Consider the following 20,730-nt stretch of genomic DNA (forward strand, 5'->3'; position numbering starts at 1 on the left):
AGAGAAAGAGAAAAGAAAGAGAGCTTCAATGTCTTGGGTGTAAAAATGAAGCAAAGGGCAGAAAAATAATTAATGAAAATATGGTGGCTTAATTTTGGCAAGTAACAGGGAGGTACTTGCTTTTTTGCTTCTGCAGTAAAGAAACAAAAGGGTAACTGCAAAAGTCGTGAATAGAGATAAGATCCTTCTTTTCCTCTCTAGCTGGGAATAGTCACCAGGAGGCTAAAACAAAATACTAAATCTTCTCAGGAAGCAATTACGGTATCTGAGCTGATTTTCTCTCAAGGAAAGTCTGCTTGGAATCTTGTTGGACAAAGGATATGTCATAGAACTACAGAGAGATTAATTGATAGGAAATAGAAGATTTCTTTCTTGGAGACAGTTCAGTGTGAAAAGATGGCTTTTTCATGGCAATTGTGGATTTGGTTTTATTCTTGAACATAGTTATTTGGATGTGGTAAATGATGCTGCACAGTCTTCTCAAAAGTGGCACATTCCCCCCCCCCCCCGCAAGATGTATTCAAACTGCAACTTTCAAAATTCTCAGCCAGCAAGTCAATGTGTTGAAAAGTGGTTTTAAGTGCTGTCTCAATGTCTCATTATAAAAATACTCAAAGCCATATCACAGTGAAAGAGGATTCAAGTATTTTCATAATGAGACCATGTTTATTTTGTTTCCAGAGCGGGACTACCACAGCTTGTGTAATAAACAGCCGATTGGATGTCTGCTTTTCCGGCATTTTTGTGACACACGACTGGAACTCATGCGCTGTGTCAAGTTCCTGGATGCTGTGGTAAGCACAACTCAATATGAGCTTCTGTTGGGGAGCGGGGTGCTAATTGCACATTTTTTCATCTGGGGTTCCACAGTGCATCCATTTCACACTATGCATGTAGCCCTGCTGCTATTTCCTTGTTCTGCTCTCTTCAGAGCAAGGTCTAGTGTTGTCTCCAAAATGTATTGCAATAGCGGATTCTCCTCAAGATATTTCATTCATTCACTCACTCACTCATTCACTCACTCATTCATTCATTCAATTTTATTTGCCACTCATCTCATATCGAAATCTGGACAGCTTACCAATACTGAGCACACAGAGAATATTCTCCCTGATTTGTCTCTTCGTACCCAGAATAGCTGTTTCGTACCCAGAATAGCTGTTTTGGACCTTTTCAGCTGCCTTTTTATTTTTAGCAGAGATCTGTAACAATGGTGTCATTTGCTCTCCTTGCAGGCCGAATATGAAGTGACCCCTGATGAGAAACAGAAAGAATGTGGGAAGCGCCTGATTGAAGTATACTTGAATCCTAAGGTGAGGGGCTTCTCAGGTTGTGGCTGCCAAGCAAAGGAGCCAAGGTGCTCCTTGTGAGTTACTCTAATAATAAGCTGGGCTTTGGGAAGAGCAATTGCTTTAGTGAGAACCCTGTTAGTCTTTTATCAGGGCTTTGTGGTGTGTGTGTTTGTGTGTAAAAGTCAGGATGGTCACAACTCAGTAGTCTTGAGATGATTGTGATGATGATGCAAGTGCCCATTACAGCCCTTTCTTATTCAGTGCCTGGTTCTTGTAGAATAGCAATCAATATCACTGAGTGTCAACATCATTCATTGCCAAAGTTTCTATCCTACAACAAACTCTAAAGGTCTAGCAAATGCAAGGAGAAACCCCACGAGACTGTAGTAATTTCTTCCTGTTTATTCCTGCTGCCGCCCATTCCCTCCAGCCCCATGGTAATTCTGCCAGAGACTGGTGCTTTGGGAGAGAAACTGTTCCTTCTTGCAGAACTGTGAATCCTCATTTGACACTGATGCTTTGTCCTCAGAGTGTGGACCACGTCCCTGAAGTACCCTTGGAGCTGGTAAATCTGTGTTCTGAGCAACTGGAAGAGAAACCAAGTAAAGAACTCTTTAAGGAATCTACCAAGTGAGTAGAGGGAGTGGGTGGAATTTGATGAATACTGTGTACATTTCCTGGACAGTAATTGGTCACTCAACAAGGTCTAAGCTTGCTCTTCACCAAACGCATGGAGAATTTGTTATTGATAAATTTTAGAACTCATTGTATGGTATTTTTCATTTTCCTGCCATAGAAGAGCTACTAGGCAACATAGAGCAGAGCATCTTTGTGCATATCTTCTTAGTAAGTAATATTTAGATTGTTAGGTAAAGGTAAAGGTTCCCCCGCACATGTGTGCTAGTCGTTTCCAACTCTAGGGGCTGGTGCTCATCTCCGTTTCAAAGCTGAAGAGCCAGCGTTTGTCCGAGGACATCTCCGTGGTCATGTGGCCGGCATGACTAGATGCCAAAGGCACACAGGATGCTGTTACCTTCCCACCGCAGTGGTCCCTATTTTTCTACTTGCATTTTTACGTGCTTTTGAACTGCTAGGTTGGCAGAAGCTGGGACTAGTAACAGGCACTCACTCTGTTATGCGGCACTCGGGATTCGACCCGCCAAACTGCCGACCTTCCAATCAACAAGCTCAGCCTCCTAACCCACTGAGCCACTATTAGCAGAGCTGTTAAAGTTTTGAGAACTGGTGGGAAAGAAGAGATGCTAACCTTACGTTTCAGATTCAGACATTTTCTTCTGGGTCATACTCCTTATCCCTGGAAAACACTATACCTTCGTTAGATAGCTCAACCAAACTAAGCCAGTTTGCCAACTGATTAGCAACCATGTTAGAGATTCCTTAGACATCGTGTGTCCGTTACATTGATTTCAAGAGAGGCAGGGCATGTAGAAATAAGAAATAAAGAAATAAATATCTCAAACCTCTATATTATCTGGTAACAGGTACTGGCCCAAATTTGTCTAGCAAAGATCATCTAGTCCTCTACTGCATCTGTCGAAAAAGTTTTATCAACTCGGTAATGAATCAATTGACTCCTGCTCTTTCTAACAGGCATTATAAATGAGAATCACTTTCCTAGTGCTATCTAAGTTGGGTATTATATCTTTGGCTTTCCTATAGGATAGTGTCTTTGGAATTGCCTTGGCCAAATAAATTATGAGTCTTCCTAATTCTGTGAGAGTTTCCCAACTTGCATCCAGTCAGTTTTTTGAACAGAGAAGCATCAGGCTCATTCATCATCTTTATTTTTCTGCATGGGGTGACTTCAATTTTCCTAAGAGGCTCTAGTTCCTTTTCTAGGCTCATCCATGACTATCTTAGTGTGGCACCTTTTGCTGATTATCTTGACAGCATTTACTTCAACCGCTTCCTGCAGTGGAAGTATCTGGAAAGGTAAATCTTATTTTTATTATGGACTCTGTGGTACTTGTGATCCAGCTTCTTTGGACCTATTGTTTATACAGTATATAGTCTAAAGATCCTATTTCCTGCCCTTAACAATCCTGCTGACTGCTGGGAGGGATGGGGAATCTCGGTCACATAATGAAAACGAATCCAATCCTTATCAGGATTTTAACTCATTAGCCTGCTAGAACTTGATTCTGTTTTCATTCCGCTTCATTGGGCTCATGTATAAAATATTGCTTGCTGTTCTGTACCAGCCTGCTACCGGCCCTGCAGAAAAGGCAGGGACAACCCCTTTTACAAGAAGGCAAGAGGCTGGAACTAAGCCTGCCAAATTTATTAACATAAAAACATAAACAGAGCAAACAGAGCAAAGAGAGCAAACACGAACCATGAAACAGGAGCTATTCAAACATTTGCCTTCAGCAAACCAGCCCTCCCACGCATTCCCCTTTTAAACAGTTCAGGGCATGGCTTCTCTCTGCCTCCTTCCGAGGTGCCCCATTGCCTTCCTCTGTTTACTCCTGATTGACTGCCTCCTGCATCGGGCGTCCTTGAACAGGGCCAGCTGTGGGTCATCTTCATCCACGCTGTCAGGCTCACACAGCTGGGTCTGCGTCGTAACCAGGTGGGACGGGCCTGGCTGAGGGCTCTGTGGAGCCTCAATATTATTCTCAGCAAGCTCTCCAACACCCCCCTCCTCCTCCTCTGAATCGTCCGACCCAACTGCCAAACCCACAGGCTGACCCTGAATCACAACACTTGCATGTTGTATTGCTCAAAGGAGAATAGAACTAAGGCTTCAGTTTCTAATGGGCAATTTACCTCTGTTTTTCTCTTAGGCAGCACGTAACCAAGAACACTTTCCGCCAATATCGTGTGCTAGGGAAGGGAGGCTTTGGAGAGGTATGTAATTGGACCACCCACAGGAGGTAGCTCCCCTGCCTGCTTTTAGGAAGCCACTGTATGGAATCATTTTCTGCTTCTTAACAAGAACTTCACAAGAATGTGATCTTGGTTATTTGAGCTGATGATGATCACAAGTACCTTTCTGAATAGCACGACTGATATGCTAAGTATTTAAAGCCCTTTCTTGCTGCTTCCTACATTTGATGCCCCAAACTTTGCAATCGGGGAAATGCTAATGGCTGCAAAACATGTAAGGATTCAGCAAGAATGAGATCTTAACCCATTTGTTTAGGTTTGATTCTGAGCTCCAGGACTGTCATATTATTCTCAGCAGGAAGGCTATGAACTCATATTTTTTTCCTTTTTTGCAGTAAAAGCCAGGGCTTTTATGATGGAGTCAATAAACCATTTAATCGCTAAGATATCACAGCATTTTTGCTTGACGATATCAAAGTAATGACTTCAGAATCCAATAAACCCACTTAACTGATAACGCTGATAAAATTTCATGAACTGCCAAAACCATCACCCTTAATTTCTTCCCTTCAAAGGTTTGTGCTTGCCAGGTGCGGGCCACCGGAAAGATGTACGCTTGCAAGAAGCTTGAGAAAAAGCGGATAAAAAAGCGGAAAGGAGAAGCCATGGCCTTAAACGAGAAGCAGATACTGGAGAAAGTGAACAGTAGGTTTGTAGTAAGTACATAGGAACTGCTTTACTTCTGCCCGGGTTTGAGAAAAGGTTGGCCATACAATTACTTGCTGTCCACTCACTCAGTCTCTGCTCCATGATGGACAGGGCTAAAGTAAGTGGGATTTCCTTAGTCAAGTGGCAATAAGGAGATGTTGGATTTCCCCCCTCCTGGCCTATAAACCTTTAATGCTAAATCTATAGCTGCTACAGGACTACCGGCATCTCTCAGACATCTGTTTATATGGGATCTTGGAACTACCAGTAAATGCTTTGTGGAAGCTCTAAATGCTAATGGGCAATTTTACCTATAACACTGCTCGTTCTTCCATATATCTAAGGCTTACATACTGTACATAGAAATCGATCACGCTACACCCTTTTGGGATTGAAATATTATGTAGATCATAGAAAAGGAGTTAGAAAAAGTAAGTCAAAGCAGTTAGGGCATGAGGTGGGAAGAGGAAAACATATAGAGTTAAATATATACCAGGCCGGCAGTTTGGCGGGTCGAATCCCGAGTGCCGCATAACAGAGTGAGCGCCTGTTACTAGTCCCAGCTTCTGCCAACCTAGCAGTTCAAAAGCATGTAAAAATGCAAGTAGAGAAATAGGGACCACTATGGTGGGAAGGTAACAGCGTTCCGTGCGCCTTTGGCGTCTAGTCATGCCGGCCACATGACCACGGAGACATCCTCGGACAAGCGCTGGCTCTTCGGCTTTGAAACAGAGATGAGCACCGGCCCCTAGAGTCGGAAACGACTAGCATGCATGTGCGGGGGAACCTTTACCTTTACCTTTTTATAGACCTGTTGGTCCTTGAAAACCATGTCCATGCATCGCTTCATATATTTTGTTTTTTAAGCTTCTCACCTCTCTTTTGTGCTAAGAATCTTATCAATTCCATCTAACTATGACTTCCTCAGTCTTCTCCTCAGACCTTCCTTCCTTCCTTCCTTCCTTCCTTCCTTCCTTCCTTCCTTCCTTCCTTCCTTCCTTCCTTCCTTCCTTCCTCTTTTGCACTTGCATTTAACAAAATGATGGTAAAACTGTTCCATGGCTTTAGTCCCAGTATCAATGTGCAGCACTTGAAACTTAGGCTACATAGGTAGGATTATCTCATGAGTCCTGTCCTTCCCAGCTGATTCTAAATCAGGCCATATTTGATGGGAGAGAGTACACAATTGGGCTTGCCTGCAGTCTGCTGGACTTTCCCCTGAGAAGCTTTTATTGAAACCAGTTTTGAAAAGATCCCAAAGGGGAATGCGCTGAGATAACTGAGCAACCTTATCTACCTGTAATTGTCCTTATTTCACTGAAGAGAAATCAACTGCACAGCGTCTTCTTGCAGTGACCTCTCTATATTTGTCCTTTTCACTACTTCTGCTGTTTCCTCCACTGTTTTTAGCTCCTCTGCACCACTTTAACTTTACATTAAACATTATAGCATACAGTTAGCTATTAACTACCATTAATGCCTGCTTGAGTAACATCTTGTTTCAAGAGCTTTTTCTGTCTCTGCATATCTGGGGTGTTTGTAAAGGTGAATAGACAGCACAGTTCTGCATATTTGTTTCTGGATGCTGTGCTTTCTGGAGCTATTTTAGGTTTGGTTTAGCCCTGAAACGATCCAATTTTATTGTAGGTGAGTCTGGCCTATGCCTATGAAACCAAAGACGCACTCTGCTTGGTCCTGACTCTCATGAATGGTGGAGACCTGAAGTTCCACATCTACCACATGGGAGAAGCAGGATTTGAAGAGCCGCGGGCTGTTTTCTATGCAGCTGAAATCTGCTGTGGCTTGGAAGACCTCCATCGAGAGAGGATAGTTTACAGGTGAGGATGCACTTTTATTCTGGGCACAGCTGGAATTCAGCTGGGGACCATCTCAGTAAGGATTGTGCAATGCCTTGAGTGCTGTTACTGTAAAATAACAGTTATTGTTCAGAAACTGGTCAGATGCATTTCCTCCTGAAGGAAGTGAAAATATGTATTAGTGAAATCTAAGGAAACTAGTCCTGCCTGATCGATATTTCCTTTACCCAAGATATAGATAAATATGTTGTGTGAACATCTTGATGACGTTAATTCTTACTGTGTTCCTCTTCAGGGACTTGAAGCCAGAGAATATTCTACTGGATGACCATGGTGAGTAAATGTTTTTCACAGACCGATTGATTCCCTCCATGGGTAAGTTGATGCTACTCCCTTTTTATAGTAAGCGAGGGAAATCTGTAAACAAGGCGTTCTCATGTCTCCTTTTCCCCTAACAAGGTCACATCCGCATTTCTGACCTGGGACTAGCTGTTCATGTTCCGGAAGAACAGACAATAAAAGGTCGGGTTGGAACCGTTGGCTACATGGGTGAGTATCCAAGAAGGGCTCTGAGGTGTTGACTGGAAACGATGGAAATCGTGAAGCCCATCAGAGCAAGGACAGAATATTTTGTCACAACTTAACAGGGCCAAACAGGTGAATGTCATCCTAAAGGGCATCTGAGCTTAAGTCTGAATAACTGGCAGAAAGTGGTCACCTATGCTAGATCTCCAGGGTCGAATAAGGAAATGCATTTGTCGCTTCATTTGCTTCTATTTTGACAATAACTTGCTTGATCCAAATATTTCTCCTTCAGGGTTACCTTTGGACTCCCAGTATTGTTTGTTTTGTGGGGCCAACAGAAATATTACAGTACTGGTAAAACAAATAAATCCCTCATGTTTTTACAGATCTGTAAGTAGGCCTGTTGGAAAACCTGAGGCAGCTACTTGGGAAGGTTTTTTCAAATTACCCAGAAATAAATTTTCATTTCAAACTTTGGACTGGGGTTAGGGTTTTTTAAATATTCAGCTGCAGGATTGTGTAGAAGTGTAGCAGCATTCCTTCCTGAAACATCAGTGCCCAAATCCAGATACACTGAATCAGAGTAGCTCAGACAAGCAGAATTTCATTTGCTGTCAACTACTCTTTGCACATTCTATGTCCCAAACCATCCAGGGATTACAGACTAGAAATATAATTGCAGTTGGAGTAAAGTATTCAAACGGTACAAGTTGGCTTGCATTCATCTTCTGGATAGTTTGGTAGATGTCCCTAGGAGAATGATTACCTTGTGCTGCTTAGATGGAAGAGAAGGAATCCACAGTTTTGTGACATTGCTGTACGAACAGTATAGAAAGGTTGGAGCCTGTAATTACCATAGGATACAGAAAGAGATGGCTCCCTCTTGCATTTGGTGTTACATCTCCGAATCCTAAGTAAGGGGAAATAGAAAATGCATTCTTCACTACTTCTGCTTCTTCCTTGCAAGTATCCTTCTTGCACCACTACCACCCACCCTACAGTAAATATGAAGCTGGGAAAATACAGTACTTTTTGTCAGAGTGCATTGGAGCCATTAATCCTAGAAAATTGTCTTACATTGAACTGGACTGCTGATATATTAAATTTGGTGTTCTGTATGTTGACCAGCAATGGCTCTTCAAGATTTCAGGCTTTTATAGGCCTGTCTAGTATCAAAACACGGGTGTTGGTTAGGAGGTACTTGTTGGGAGTTGTCAAGAGTTGGTTATAAGATAAGGGCAAACAATTAAACAAATAAATGGATGTAAAAGACTACTACACCCACTGAGCTTTGGAGCTTTCCTGTAGGAGGAGTGGCCGTAGCCCAGTCAGAAGAGGAATCAGCCTAGAGAGTCTCTACGTTGTCACAAATAGGCTAAATTCAACCCTTCTTGAATTCCGTTAGCCCTTATCTAGCGCCAAAATAATGCTATCTGTTCGTTGAGTAGATTCCTGCAGGTAGGCATGAGCAATAAATCAGTTTAATTGAAAGTTAATGTGTGGCCCTGGCATTTTTTTGTGCCTGACATTTCCCTAAGATCATAAGGAAAGATTGTGTAAAGATGTGGTTGAAATGGTTCTTTTTGCAGCTCCTGAAGTTGTGAAGAACGAACGGTACACATTCAGCCCAGACTGGTGGGCCTTAGGATGCCTGCTGTATGAGATGATTGAGGGTCAGTCTCCATTCCAGCAGCGCAGGAAGAAGATCAAGCGTGAAGAAGTGGAACGTCTGGTGAAGGAAGTCCAGGAAGAGTATTCTGAGAAGTTCTCACCTGCCTCCCGCTCACTCTGTTCCATGGTAGGTGTGCTGCCTCTTTCACCATCAGGCAATTATTTATTTATTTATTCATTCATTCATTCATTCATTCATTTATTTATTTATTTATTTATTTATTTATTTATTTATTTATTTATTTATTTATTTATTTATTTATTTATTTATTTATTTAGATTTATATACCGCCCCTCTCCGAAGGAACTAACTAACTAACTAACACATAATGTATAAAAATTAAAATAGAATTAAATCAAATAGCCCTAAACAATAAACACATTCTAAAATTTAATTTTTTTTAAAATTTTAAAATCCCAGTCCCTCAATCCAGGCCGGCCTGTTCAAACAACCAAGTCTTCAGGTCGCAGCGAAACGAGCGAAGGTCAGGAGCCATCCGGAGCTCAACAGGCAGTTGATTCCAAAGGGCTGGCGCACCCACAAAGAATGCTCTCCCCCTGGGGGCCACCAGTCGACATTCCCTGACCGACGGCACCCTGAGGAGGCCCTCTCTGTGGGAGCGCACAGGGCAATGGGAAGTTAACGCCGGCAAAAGGTGCTCCCGTAAATTAGAATTTACAACATAAGCCCTTTCCTTTGCAAAGGTGGAAACTATAATATAATTAAAACCGAATTTGCTGTTTTGGCTTACTCCAGAATGGGTTCAGCCAAAACAAAAATCAAAGATTTTTTTTTACCATATGTGTTAAATTGCTAAAAAAAAACAGGAACAAAAATACTTTTAAGGTAGTTTGGTAGCCAGTTAAGTGCAAGAATTTCAGTTCATTATCAATGATCAGTGCCTGGGTTTTTAACCACATACTAAACCATGGATTATTGGTTAGTAGATTCCAAACCATTAAAGATGGTTTATAGATCACAGGCAATGTATCACCCGCATAGGTTGAAGCAAAACAAACCATATTATATATTAAAGTTAAATGCAAACCTGTATTTAGGCCAGTATGTAGCACAATCTTGCTGCAGTTGTGCTGCTGCATATTTCAGTATATCTATATACAAACTAATCCTACCTGACATCTGTCAGAAAGCAATTAAATCATGCTTTAAATTTTTTGTATCCTTGTATAAACTCGTATAGATGTTTATTCTGAAACTTTCCTTTGTTTAGAAATCAACTTGATTTCCCAGTTTACTAACTAATAAATAAATAGCCATTGTTTCAAATATCCTTTCTGCACATTTTTGACTAACAAGAGAGGGGCATGGAAGAAGGACGGATGGAAGGCGAAATCAAGCTCCCACTGTGGGCCTCAGTTTCCCTCACTAGTTTCCCTCAAATCAGAGGAAAATATGTATCAGAAATCTACAGGTCCCTCACCATGATACCGTATTTTCCGGCGTATAAGACGACTTTTTAACCCATGAAAATCATCTCAAAAGTTGGGGGTCGTCTTATACGCCGGGTCGTCTTATACGCCGGAAAATACTATTCACCTCTCTGATCTTTTCTGCTGGACGGCGGGATCGCTGGGTGAATGGAGGTAGGCGATGGCGACCCGTGGTTAGGCGGCCAACAGCGAACGGGTGATGGAGGGCAAACTCTCGTCAGATCATGGGGCGGCTGCTGCAGCCGCCGCCATTGTTCTCTCTAGGACTGGTCATGCTGGCACTTCCAATGCTGGCTGTCAGGTCCCCGACGAGAGGAGGGGCAGGCGGTCGCCAGAGGCGCGCCGCTGAACAGTAGGAAGGGAGCACCTTTGCTCCTGCCGAGGCACCGCCTGACCACGCCGACCAGAGGGTCACGGAGTGCGGAACTGAGAGTGGCAGCGCACCAAGCTAGAGAGCTCAGAGGAAAGAAGGCGAGGCGCCCATTTGGCGGAGAAGGAGCAAAGCTGGGCAAATCACAGAGCAGGCGGAGCAGAGAAATGTTACAGGGGAAAAGGGGGCAGGGTTTAAAAGGCAAGGCGGGCGGGACATGGAGACGTTCTGCAGTTAGAAGTAATGAAGGAGCCTCTGGGCGCTTTCTGGATCGGATTGTGCAAACTGAGGGTGCTGCTACAGTCCTCGTGTTTCCCAGGGTTGCCTGTCGTGCCAGAGGTATTCCCTGTAGCCCCAGATTCTTTAGCTCCCCACTTTCCTTAATTCGGGCGAATTTTGTGCTCCGTGGAGAAACATTAATACGCAAATGCCGTTTGTTTAACCGCGCAAAACTCGGGGGAAACCTTGGTATTTGGGAACGGAAAGGCTTAAGCCTTTTCATTTCTGTTTTATGCATGGGCTGGGAGGGTCACGAAGTTTACCTCTTTTATTTCAGCAACATCGTGGCACTTATAAAAAAAGGGTACTAACGCTAAATGAGTTGTTAATATGCAGATTGTGTGCCAGGAAGTGAAATATTGAGTTATTAGCCCAAACCCTATAATTTAACACGAAAAGTAGGGGGTCGTCTTATACTCCGGGTCGTCTTATACGCCGGAAAATACGGTAGTTTAATACCAGCTTGTGATATTAATTAAATTAATAAACCCTTTCTGAGCCAGATTCATTAGATATCCCAAGAAGACACATGTGGTCTTAATTTTGTCTCTCAACTGTATCTGCAGTGTATGAGGAAGCCTGGAAAGGCTGTTAGCTATCAAATAGTGAGCAGGACAAAAAACAGTCCGCAAAGAATACTTCAAGCGTTAGGTCAGTATTTTTTGCCCCCTAAAGTAATTTTAACAGTTTAAATTTGGGTTAAATTTATTCCCCTTTTGGTGGAAGCTGCGTAACTGTAGAGAGTCTTGTGTTTGAACTTCTTGTTCTGCATTTTAGCTCTTGTGCAAGGAGCCCTTGGAACGGTTGGGCTGCCGAGGGTCTGGGGCACAAGAAGTGAAAGACCATCCTCTGTTTAAAAATCTGAACTTCAAGCGGCTGGAAGCCGGGATGCTGGACCCACCTTTTAAACCTGATGTGAGTTGAAAATGCATGTGTGGTGTAGTCACATTTTGTGCTCCCATAATATTGTTTGCTATTTTAAATGTAAGAAAATAAGCCTTCCATACACTTTTTCCACCTATTCCTTCTAGCCCCAAGCTATTTATTGCAAAGACGTCCTGGATATTGAGCAGTTTTCCACAGTCAAAGGGGTAGAGTTAGAACAAATAGACCACGACTTCTATCATAAATTTGCAACAGGAAGTGTCCCTATTCCCTGGCAAAACGAGGTAGGCATTCTTCTGGGAAATGGGGCTTCTGAAAGCAGATTTTTTTAAAAAAAAATGGGTTATCTGCTTTTGCCACAAAAACTGGCACTGGTAGCTGATTTTGGATGCTGCTCTGAGAAACAAGTGGGCAGGACTATGGTAAATTCTGAAATTTTGATTATTGTTTTGTAGATGATAGATACAGAATGTTTCAAGGAGTTGAATGTATTTGGTCCAGACGGCATCTTACCTCCTGATCTGGACTGGAAAGGGCAGCAGCCTCCCCTGCCCAAAAAGGGTCTACTCCAGCGTCTCTTCAGCCGACAGGTAATTCACCTGACAGGGTTGAGTGGCGTTGCCTGATGAGATCCCCCTTGGAGACGTATTTGTTTGGAATGGCTCCTACCATTAGATAGTTTCTATATTTGTTCATCTCAGCTTTCCCACCACATCCTCTATTGGAGCATCTCTAGGACATAGTAGTTAATTTACTGATAGAGGAGAATATTTGTAGCTCAGGGTTGAAATGATGCTCTCTGAGCCTGGTTGTTTTCTTGCAGACGTTTCATTACCCAAACTAGGTAACATCATCAGTATAGTACAGCTAAAATTTAGTTGATTGACAAGATCCTTAAGATTTGAGTCCTTAATATCCAAAGCAACTTATTTTCTGAATAAACCTTGGAAACCTGTTCAGTAAGCAACAGGTTTCAGTTTGCAAACCTGGAATGAAGTTAAGTGTGACTTGCAGCAAAGTACAATTATTCTAGGTTTGTTTGATTTGGGTTGGTAACTTAACTTAACAGTCATGTTCCTTTTAATTGTATTAGCCCTGACGAACAAAAGAACAAAAGAAAATTATCTTATTTTGATGTATTTCAGTTGAAAGCATTTTAAGGCAATGTACAACAACTAAAAGCCAATTAAATCACAAAAATACTGTCAGATTATTACACCAAAGAGATACCGCTATTTCTTAACCATAAAATGAAACTGCTAAGAGCGGTTTAGCAAACAGGATTGAAAAGATATATCTCTTAATTTTTGTTTCTGAAATTGAGCTAGAATCAACTGCATCCCTTAAGGAAGACCATTTAACATTTTAGGGGACAGCCAGAAGAAAACTCTTTGACATGTATGGAATAAACAATATTTGCAAATTATGTAATCTCAGGCATCTTCTGTATATACAGATAAGCAAACAAATTTATAAAGAAGCAGGGTGCCCTTTAAATAGTTATTTCATAAGTTTTTAAGGCTACTTTAAAGAGGAATGGACAGAAAACATTGAACAATTATGCAGATTTTTCAATATTGGTGTAATAGAGTGCTAATATTAATATTAAGTAACAGACAAAAGCCCGCATGCAACCTTTTATATAAGTTTCTGGATGCTTTTCACATGTTGTGTTAAAGAGCATAAATAATCATGTCAAATTATACCAACCCAGTAAAGGTCACAGCTGGAACATTAAATGTAATTGTGCAAACACTTCTTGCCAAAGTTATGAGTTTGCTCTTTCGGAGGGTTGCAACCTCTTTCAAAACAAGTACTCTCTGAACCAGACTTCCTCTTCAGCAGCAGAACTGGACTTACAAGCTTGCTCCTTCTTATCGAGCCCGAGCAGGATTGAAGGATATGAGTTGTTTCCTTCATACTGGTTGCCCAAGAGTGATAGAGCTAAACACCATCAGCAGATGGGTGATATCTCCTTCCAGAATTCCATGCCATTTCTTCTTCCGCATAGTTTCACGTAGATGTTGAATAAGATAGGCCACATCACAGTCCTGTACAAGATCATGGGAGCAGAGCTTTATTTATTGCCTCCTGCAGCCTTTCACAATCTTCTTTATTTCCCATGATATTAATCCTTTCAGCTTATTTGATTAGCAAGGAGGGGCAGTGGTTAGACAAACATGTAGTAGGCTTCACTGCTGTAGATTCCCTGTTTACCTCCTTAAGCTCAAAGGATCCCAAGAAAGCAGATAAGTAGTTGCCAGTTAATGTACTAAGTTATATTAATTTAACCCATTATTAATTCAGTTTAGTAATGGAGTCTCAGGGTGAACATTTTTTCATCTATCAAGAATGATCTAATTCTGCCATGAGGGGAAGGTCAAGTTAGGAATGATAGGAATAAGCTATTTTCTTATTTCTATTTTCTTTCCACACAAGCAGGCTTTGATATTCTCTAAATGAGACAGAACATTGCCTAAACACCTTCAAGTGGTCATTTTGATCCATTTGCTGTTTAGGGGAAAGTCCATATTAGATCAAGAATGATCTAATTCTGCCATGAGGGGAAGGTCAAGTTAGGAATGATAGGAATAAGCTATTTTCTTATTTCTATTTTCTTTCCACACAAGCAGGCTTTGATATTCTCTAAATGAGACAGAACATTGCCTAAACACCTTTAAGTGGTCATTTTGATCCATTTGCTGTTTAGGGGAAAATTCATATTAGAAACACATCCAGCATAAACCATTATGCTGTCAGACCATTAAACAAACATAGATCAAAAGGCTTTTAATAGCACCCTTTTAAGTTAACCAATTTTATTAAAAGACATGCACTTTTGTGAGCTATAGCTTACTTCGTATAACTCTTCTTCCTTTAGAGCAGACATGTCAAACTCGCAACGTCACGTGACATCGCACAATGTATGCCGGCAATGGGGTGGGCATGGTTTCCCGGTGATGTGTCCGGCCCATGGGCCGGCAGTTTGACACCCCTGCTTTAGAGTATCAATTCCATCCATCAGACTACTAAATGAAGAGGTGCTGTGTTGTATCACATATTCATTGGCACAAGTTTCTGATTGACATGAAACTCTGGGTTACTCCTAACTGGACTTGGACATTTTATGGTCCTCAGGCCACATCCGGTCCTTTGGCTCGCCTTGTCCAGAAAGTAGAAATCAAATGTAAATATGTGTATGCCATGCACACAATACAACTGCATTTATTTATTTATTTTGAAGGCGTTGCTATTCCCCCCCCCCCCCGTTTACATATGTGTGTGCATACATGCCTTATGCACCTTCACAGTCCTATTGGTTCGGCCCTCCACAACAGTCCCAGTTTCTCATGTGACCCCCTTGGGAAAATTAATTCCCCCCCCCCACTCCTAACTCAGCAAACTTGATGGGTTTGTTAAATTACCAAGACAAAGTAATCTGGCTTGGTCCATCATCAACACACAAAGGTGTTCCGTGTTGCTTTAGAATTTGAAACAATTGGGCAGCAGATCATAAGGGGGTATCACTGTCACCTCATGTATCAAAATTAGCAGTTGAATGGTTCATCTGACTAGACATTTAGCATTCCCACACATTCCTGTTTTTCCTCCCAGCCCTACTTGGTAGACAGAGGAAGGTCAAATACTCATCCATTTTCTATTAGTCAGATCTCTGGGGTGTATATTAGATCTGTTTTCTTCATCAAAAATTAAATCTTGGGTGAGTGATGTCTTCCCGGTAACTGATCAGGAGCCTAAATGCAGTAAGGATATCATAGCTGAATTAAAAAATCTGGACCACAACTAGTTGGCTGCTAATAGCAATTCTTGATGGAGGTTTTCTGGTCATCCAGAGTTTTGCATCTCAAATACAGCAATTCTGTGTTGAGGTCATGTGTGCTACTTTGTCGTTATCTCAGTTTCCTTCCTGAAGTATGGAGGAACAAGTTTTAAAGCCTACTATCTGTTCTGTGCTATGATGATAATCACATGTGAAGTCATTTCCATGAAGGTCCATTTAATGTAAACTTTCCATTTGCTCCTGAATATGTGGATATGCCCACAACCAAATGCTTTTAAACCTCTTCCTGAGACAGTAGCATAGAAGTAAGGAAGTCCCTCTTCGCAAGGAACAAACCTCCTGGCCCCAGCAGCGTCAACATTTGTAGCCCTGTCTTCAGCATCTGAGGCTGCTGAAGTGCCTCTTAAGAAATGAGACGCAACGCTGCACCTTCTAAAAGGCCGATTGTCCACACTGAGCCAGAATTTCTGCGTCCCGTTGGGAAAACTCCGGGCTGACAGAAGCAGGAGAGCTCAGAACACTTGAAAGTCCCATTGTTTTCTCCCAAGGTTGTTCCTTCTCTCCCGCCCGGCTTCATGATTTAAAAATAGAGCATTTTCCACAGCACCCACAGCTACCATGTAGTTTAAGAACAATGCTGTGTCCTTTCTTTTAATTATTTATTTTACTTTGCGATATGGTACACAAGGGCACTTTTGAATTGGCCTCTAGGTTCTATGGCAGGGGTGTCAAACTCAATTTCATTGAGGGCCGCAACAGCATTGTGGTTGCCCTCAGGGGGCCGGGTGGGTATGGCCAGGGAGGGCGTGACCTATTGGGTGGGCGTGGCTAGAGTGCATATGGCCTACTGGGTGGGCGTGACCAGCTCTACATGGTTCGCATCAAGGGTGCCTATGGGGGCCTGGGCAGGAGTGGGACAGATCTGGGGATCTCTGGCAGAAGGAGGGTCTCTGGGCCAGGGCCAAGGCAGTGGGGGCTGTTCCCTCCCTGTTTCCAGGATGGCTTCGCGGGCCACATGAAACCACTTCGCAGGCCGGATCTGGCCCCCGGGCCTTGTGTTTGACATGTCTGTTCTATGGGAAGTTGCTGCTTTGCAGTAAAACTCAGTAACCTGCTCCAGTGGCTCTGATTGGCGGAGCAGGGATCCCTGGCTGGGCCTCTCACGGCAAGTTTGCTTTTTTTCAGAGGTGAGGAACCTCTTCTCTCCCAGCTGTTCCAGACTCCGCCGCAGGCATGACAAGACAAGGGAAAGGAACGTGGACTCTGACCTTTTCAGTTCCTTCCTGCCCCCTCCCCTGCCCATCCAGAAATGCTGCTTCTCTGCATCAATAATCCCTCAAGTCACTAATTCTACTTCCTGCAAAACGCCAAGAATGCTTTATCTTGATCGTTTGTTATGGATTTTTTTTTGGGGGGGGGGAACTCAATTGATTATGGCTCCTCTATCTACGTGGTCCCATTACTAGGGAATGAAAGGGTTTTTTCTTCTTTCAACTCGTACCAAAGGTCCTGAGGGCTTTCTAAGATCTTGCTAATATTTTGGATACTTGCAACTTTCCGCACTCGGGGTTTCCTGGGTTAATTGCCTTAGTCCAATGGAAAAAGTGGTTCGTGGTTCTGTGCGGCATATCTTTCAGCTGTAATTTTACTGAGCTGAATTACCTTCCGATCTTTGGGCTGGGTTCACTAATACAGAGCGATATTTGCTTTGTTCATGGCCGCTAATGGCATTTATGTTCTCCATAATCCATAAGTAAGCGTTACTGGTCCGTGGGAAATGCACAGAGTGGCCGGAAAGAAACGTAATGGAAAGTCCAATGAGTTTTGGCTTGCAGAGAGTGTTACTCGTGCTGTGAAAGCAGTACTTTTGGCAGCCTTGTTTTAGGTGGGGCTGGGCCAAAAAGCATATTTCTGAGTAATGGAGTTTCTCTGTGGGGAGTGGGAATAAAATCCTGTGGCTACCTGCTTGTTGAATAACTCGACTCACTCTGTGTTTGCTGTGTGCTCTCCGTTTCCCCTTTCCCTCCCTCCCTCCATTCTCCAGGACTGTTGCGGGAACTGCAGTGAAAGTGAAGAGGAACCAACTCGCTTATGAGCTGACTCAGAAAAGAAGGCACTCACTCACAGTCAGACACATGCCCACCACCAGCATCTGTGTGTGTGTGTGTGTGCGTGTGTGTGCGTGTGTGCAGCTTGTTGTTTCAGGATGGCAGCAGATTCCCACCCCAGAGGGGAAGTGTTCGAAGACCAGGCAGAAAAGGAACCTCTTCTGCAGAAACCTTCAGTGTACTGCAAGAGAGCCGTCGTGCTTGCTACTCCTCTTCCGTGATGAGAGAGCGATGATGGCAGGAGTGAATACGGAATATCCCAGGGCTGGCCCTGACCCCAATTTTTGACCTGCTCATCTCCTGGTGTTTTTTTTTTTAATATATTTATATTACTGTAAATGTGAATGTATGTATAAAGCATACGTACATTCTTAATGGTTGGGAAAAGGGTCCTTCTGTGTTTCTCTCTCCACTTCCCTCTCTAGCCCATCATCACTGCTTCATCTTAGTGAAGAGCCTGCACTGGCCTTCCGCTGGATACAATGATGGAAGATGCTAAGTGTGGCAGGTAAAATGAGAGAACTGCCATTGCTGGTATATCTGATCTGCCAGGACAACTGGAGGGTGCTGCTTCTGCACATCTCTTCTTCTCTCTTTGCCAACCCTCCACCATTGTAAGCTGCTGACTTGGTGTGTGATCCCAAGGCACTGTAGAAATGATGGCAAGTTTTAAGTTTCCCTTTGAATTTGCACATACGTCTGTCGTTTAGGCAGCAACCATCAATTTTGCTTGGATGACAATCTCTGATTTTTATCTTGGGAACTTGGCTTAATGAGAACTACAAATTCTAGAATATCAAGTATAGTTCCATTGCTAGTGGCATTACGCTGGTTTCTAGCTTTATTTCTGTTGTGAAACTCCAATAGGGATTGATATAACCAAATAGAGTGCGAAAAGTGTTTATATCTCCTCTTCCCAGCCTTCATGGAAAACTAAGCCCACTTTTTTCTTCTTCTTTCTCCTTCCCTTTCTTGTAGCACATTCTCCTCTTTCCCTTCCAGAAAAGAAATGATCCCATTACCTTTAGTCCTGGTTGATTTGCAAATTGCCAACTGTACTCGTGATTGCAAATGCATATTCCTTAGCCTAGAACCTTGAGCAAAAAGCCAGGCTATCTTGAAGTGGGTGGTTTCGGATCAGATCTTTTGACATCTTCATCTGCCTTGCAAAGCAGTTAGAAGTCTTTAGTTTTTGGAGCAACATTGCTGAGATAGAAGTTAATCATGTTCGCTTGCACAACTTCCTCATTCAAACTAGCAATTCCCAAACTGCAGTTAGGCTTGCAATTGATTAAGGGGCAAATGCAGCTTTGGAGGACCAATTAATTTGCCCTTTGGCCAAGAGCACAGTAAAAACAAAACATGTTGGGAGATCCAAAGACAGATGCCCTGGAGCTCATGTAACCTGACCCAAAGTCCTGAGCCGCTTTTCCCATATGGAATTGCGTATGTGGTCTTCCATGTCTTGGAGCCCTGGGCCCACCCAGAACTGCACTTGTGCCTTCGTGATGCTCTCCTGAGCAGGCCTCTTTCACTCCTGCTTAATGCTGGGATTAAAGTTTCTAGTCTTATCTTGACCCCTGTCCATAGTGCAAATCTTTCGTCTCCCCACAGTTATTTCCAGCCTCATGTTGTACTTGTGCAGCTGCTGCCTTGTTTTGGGACAGGTAATTCCATTTCATCGTTCACTTGTGCTACCTCACGGTAGTATTGTGTTGTACTGGCAATACTGAAACTATTCTTACTGTGTTAATTGTTAAGTACTGGCTCGTCGTTGCTGTGGTACAGAAGGAGATGGTGTGAATACATCAATAGGTGCTGAAAAATCTCCTGCCAATGCACTCTAAGAATGTGAACATCAACCACCCTGCCTTTCAGTTATACAGAGCAGCCACCCTGCACAAACGTACTGTGTGTCTGAATGCTTTGGTGACTGCCTTTCACCCTTGGCCACCCTCTCCACTTGTTGATGCCTCTGAGAGACTGCTCTTCACAGTCTCTAGTATATCCGCTGTCTTAGTTTTTTCCCTTGGAATTTCTAGCAGAACATTGTATGCTACTTCAGCCCTCTTCAACATGCATCTCTATGCATTTTGTCTTTTACTATTTCCCTTAACTTGATCCTTCTTTCAAAATTCATTCTGGCCATCTGAAATTATTTTTTAAGAAAATGGTTGAGAATATTCTATATGGATTTAAATGACTAAGCCTCAAGCAATATTTTGAATCAGAGAGTAAAGTTAAAAATAGGAAAGTATGCTGCAACCACGCTTGCGTAGACAATATGGGAACAAGGTTGCAGATCTATTACAGGGAATCCCAGTATTTAAATTCCTGTATATTGCACAATTAGTAACGTCGTCTATAATTTTATCATTTAAATTGTGGTTGTTTTTGAATTTTTTTAAAATGTGACTTAAGATTTCTTAAATGTACATATTGTAAAAACATCAATGAAAGAAAGTTTCTCAAGTGTGAGATTACTTGATTTAATAAAACTACTCTATGTTGCTAAGAAGGAAATTTCATCTTTCTATTTAATTAAATCTGGGAGTATGAATTACTTTTTATTGTTGTTTTGTTTTAAACAATGTTCCATCAGGACTATATATGATTCCGATGTACAAGATTTATTTGACCACAGGTCTAAGAGTAAAAAGCAAAGGCAGAGCAGCCTAGCTTTAATATTAGTTTTGTATTCTAGTTTCCAATACAAGCTGGGGGGAAAATTAATCAAATCTGGAATTGGGGAATAACCTGAGGTATGAGGGTTCTTGAGAACAAGGCTGCTTCCAAAGTATTCACTAACCAGGATTGTCTGCTCCAAGTGGCAATGGTTCCTCAGGGTCTCTCAGCTTTTACTAACATTTCTTCTTTAAGAACAGCTTTAAAATACTGAATCTGACATCCAGAGGTGTCCACAAGGTATGCTCAAAAATGTCAAGGTGGCATCCACAATAGTTAATTAAAG

The 20,730-nt window shown here is 42.4% G+C and overlaps 1 protein-coding gene across 2 annotated transcripts in view; it reads left to right on the forward strand.

Annotated features, from left to right (window-relative positions):
• GRK6 (G protein-coupled receptor kinase 6) overlaps window positions 1-20,276 on the forward strand; it is a 33,472-nt gene extending 13,196 nt beyond the window's left edge. Inside the window, exons 3-16 of one of the 2 annotated variants that reach the window (XR_014491022.1) lie at window positions 682-794; window positions 1,236-1,313; window positions 1,822-1,922; window positions 3,153-3,245; window positions 4,100-4,163; window positions 4,718-4,858; window positions 6,498-6,688; window positions 6,963-7,000; window positions 7,127-7,216; window positions 8,782-8,990; window positions 11,531-11,615; window positions 11,742-11,879; window positions 11,996-12,133; window positions 12,305-12,396. Coding sequence is in view for 1 of the 2 variants with exons in the window: in XM_083351291.1 (XP_083207417.1) it covers window positions 682-794; window positions 1,236-1,313; window positions 1,822-1,922; window positions 3,153-3,245; window positions 4,100-4,163; window positions 4,718-4,858; window positions 6,498-6,688; window positions 6,963-7,000; window positions 7,127-7,216; window positions 8,782-8,990; window positions 11,742-11,879; window positions 11,996-12,133; window positions 12,305-12,439; window positions 17,696-17,746 (1,580 nt within the window). In the remaining variant the exon portion in view is untranslated. Of the gene's footprint in view, window positions 1-681; window positions 795-1,235; window positions 1,314-1,821; window positions 1,923-3,152; window positions 3,246-4,099; window positions 4,164-4,717; window positions 4,859-6,497; window positions 6,689-6,962; window positions 7,001-7,126; window positions 7,217-8,781; window positions 8,991-11,530; window positions 11,616-11,741; window positions 11,880-11,995; window positions 12,134-12,304; window positions 12,440-17,695 lie in introns of those variants that run through there. The other variant, XM_083351291.1, reaches the window with a different exon arrangement.
• The last annotated feature ends 454 nt before the right edge of the window (window positions 20,277-20,730 follow it).

Source organism: Vipera ursinii (genome assembly GCF_947247035.1).
Source record: "Vipera ursinii genome assembly, chromosome: 2".
Classification (NCBI taxonomy): domain Eukaryota; kingdom Metazoa; phylum Chordata; class Lepidosauria; order Squamata; family Viperidae; genus Vipera; species Vipera ursinii.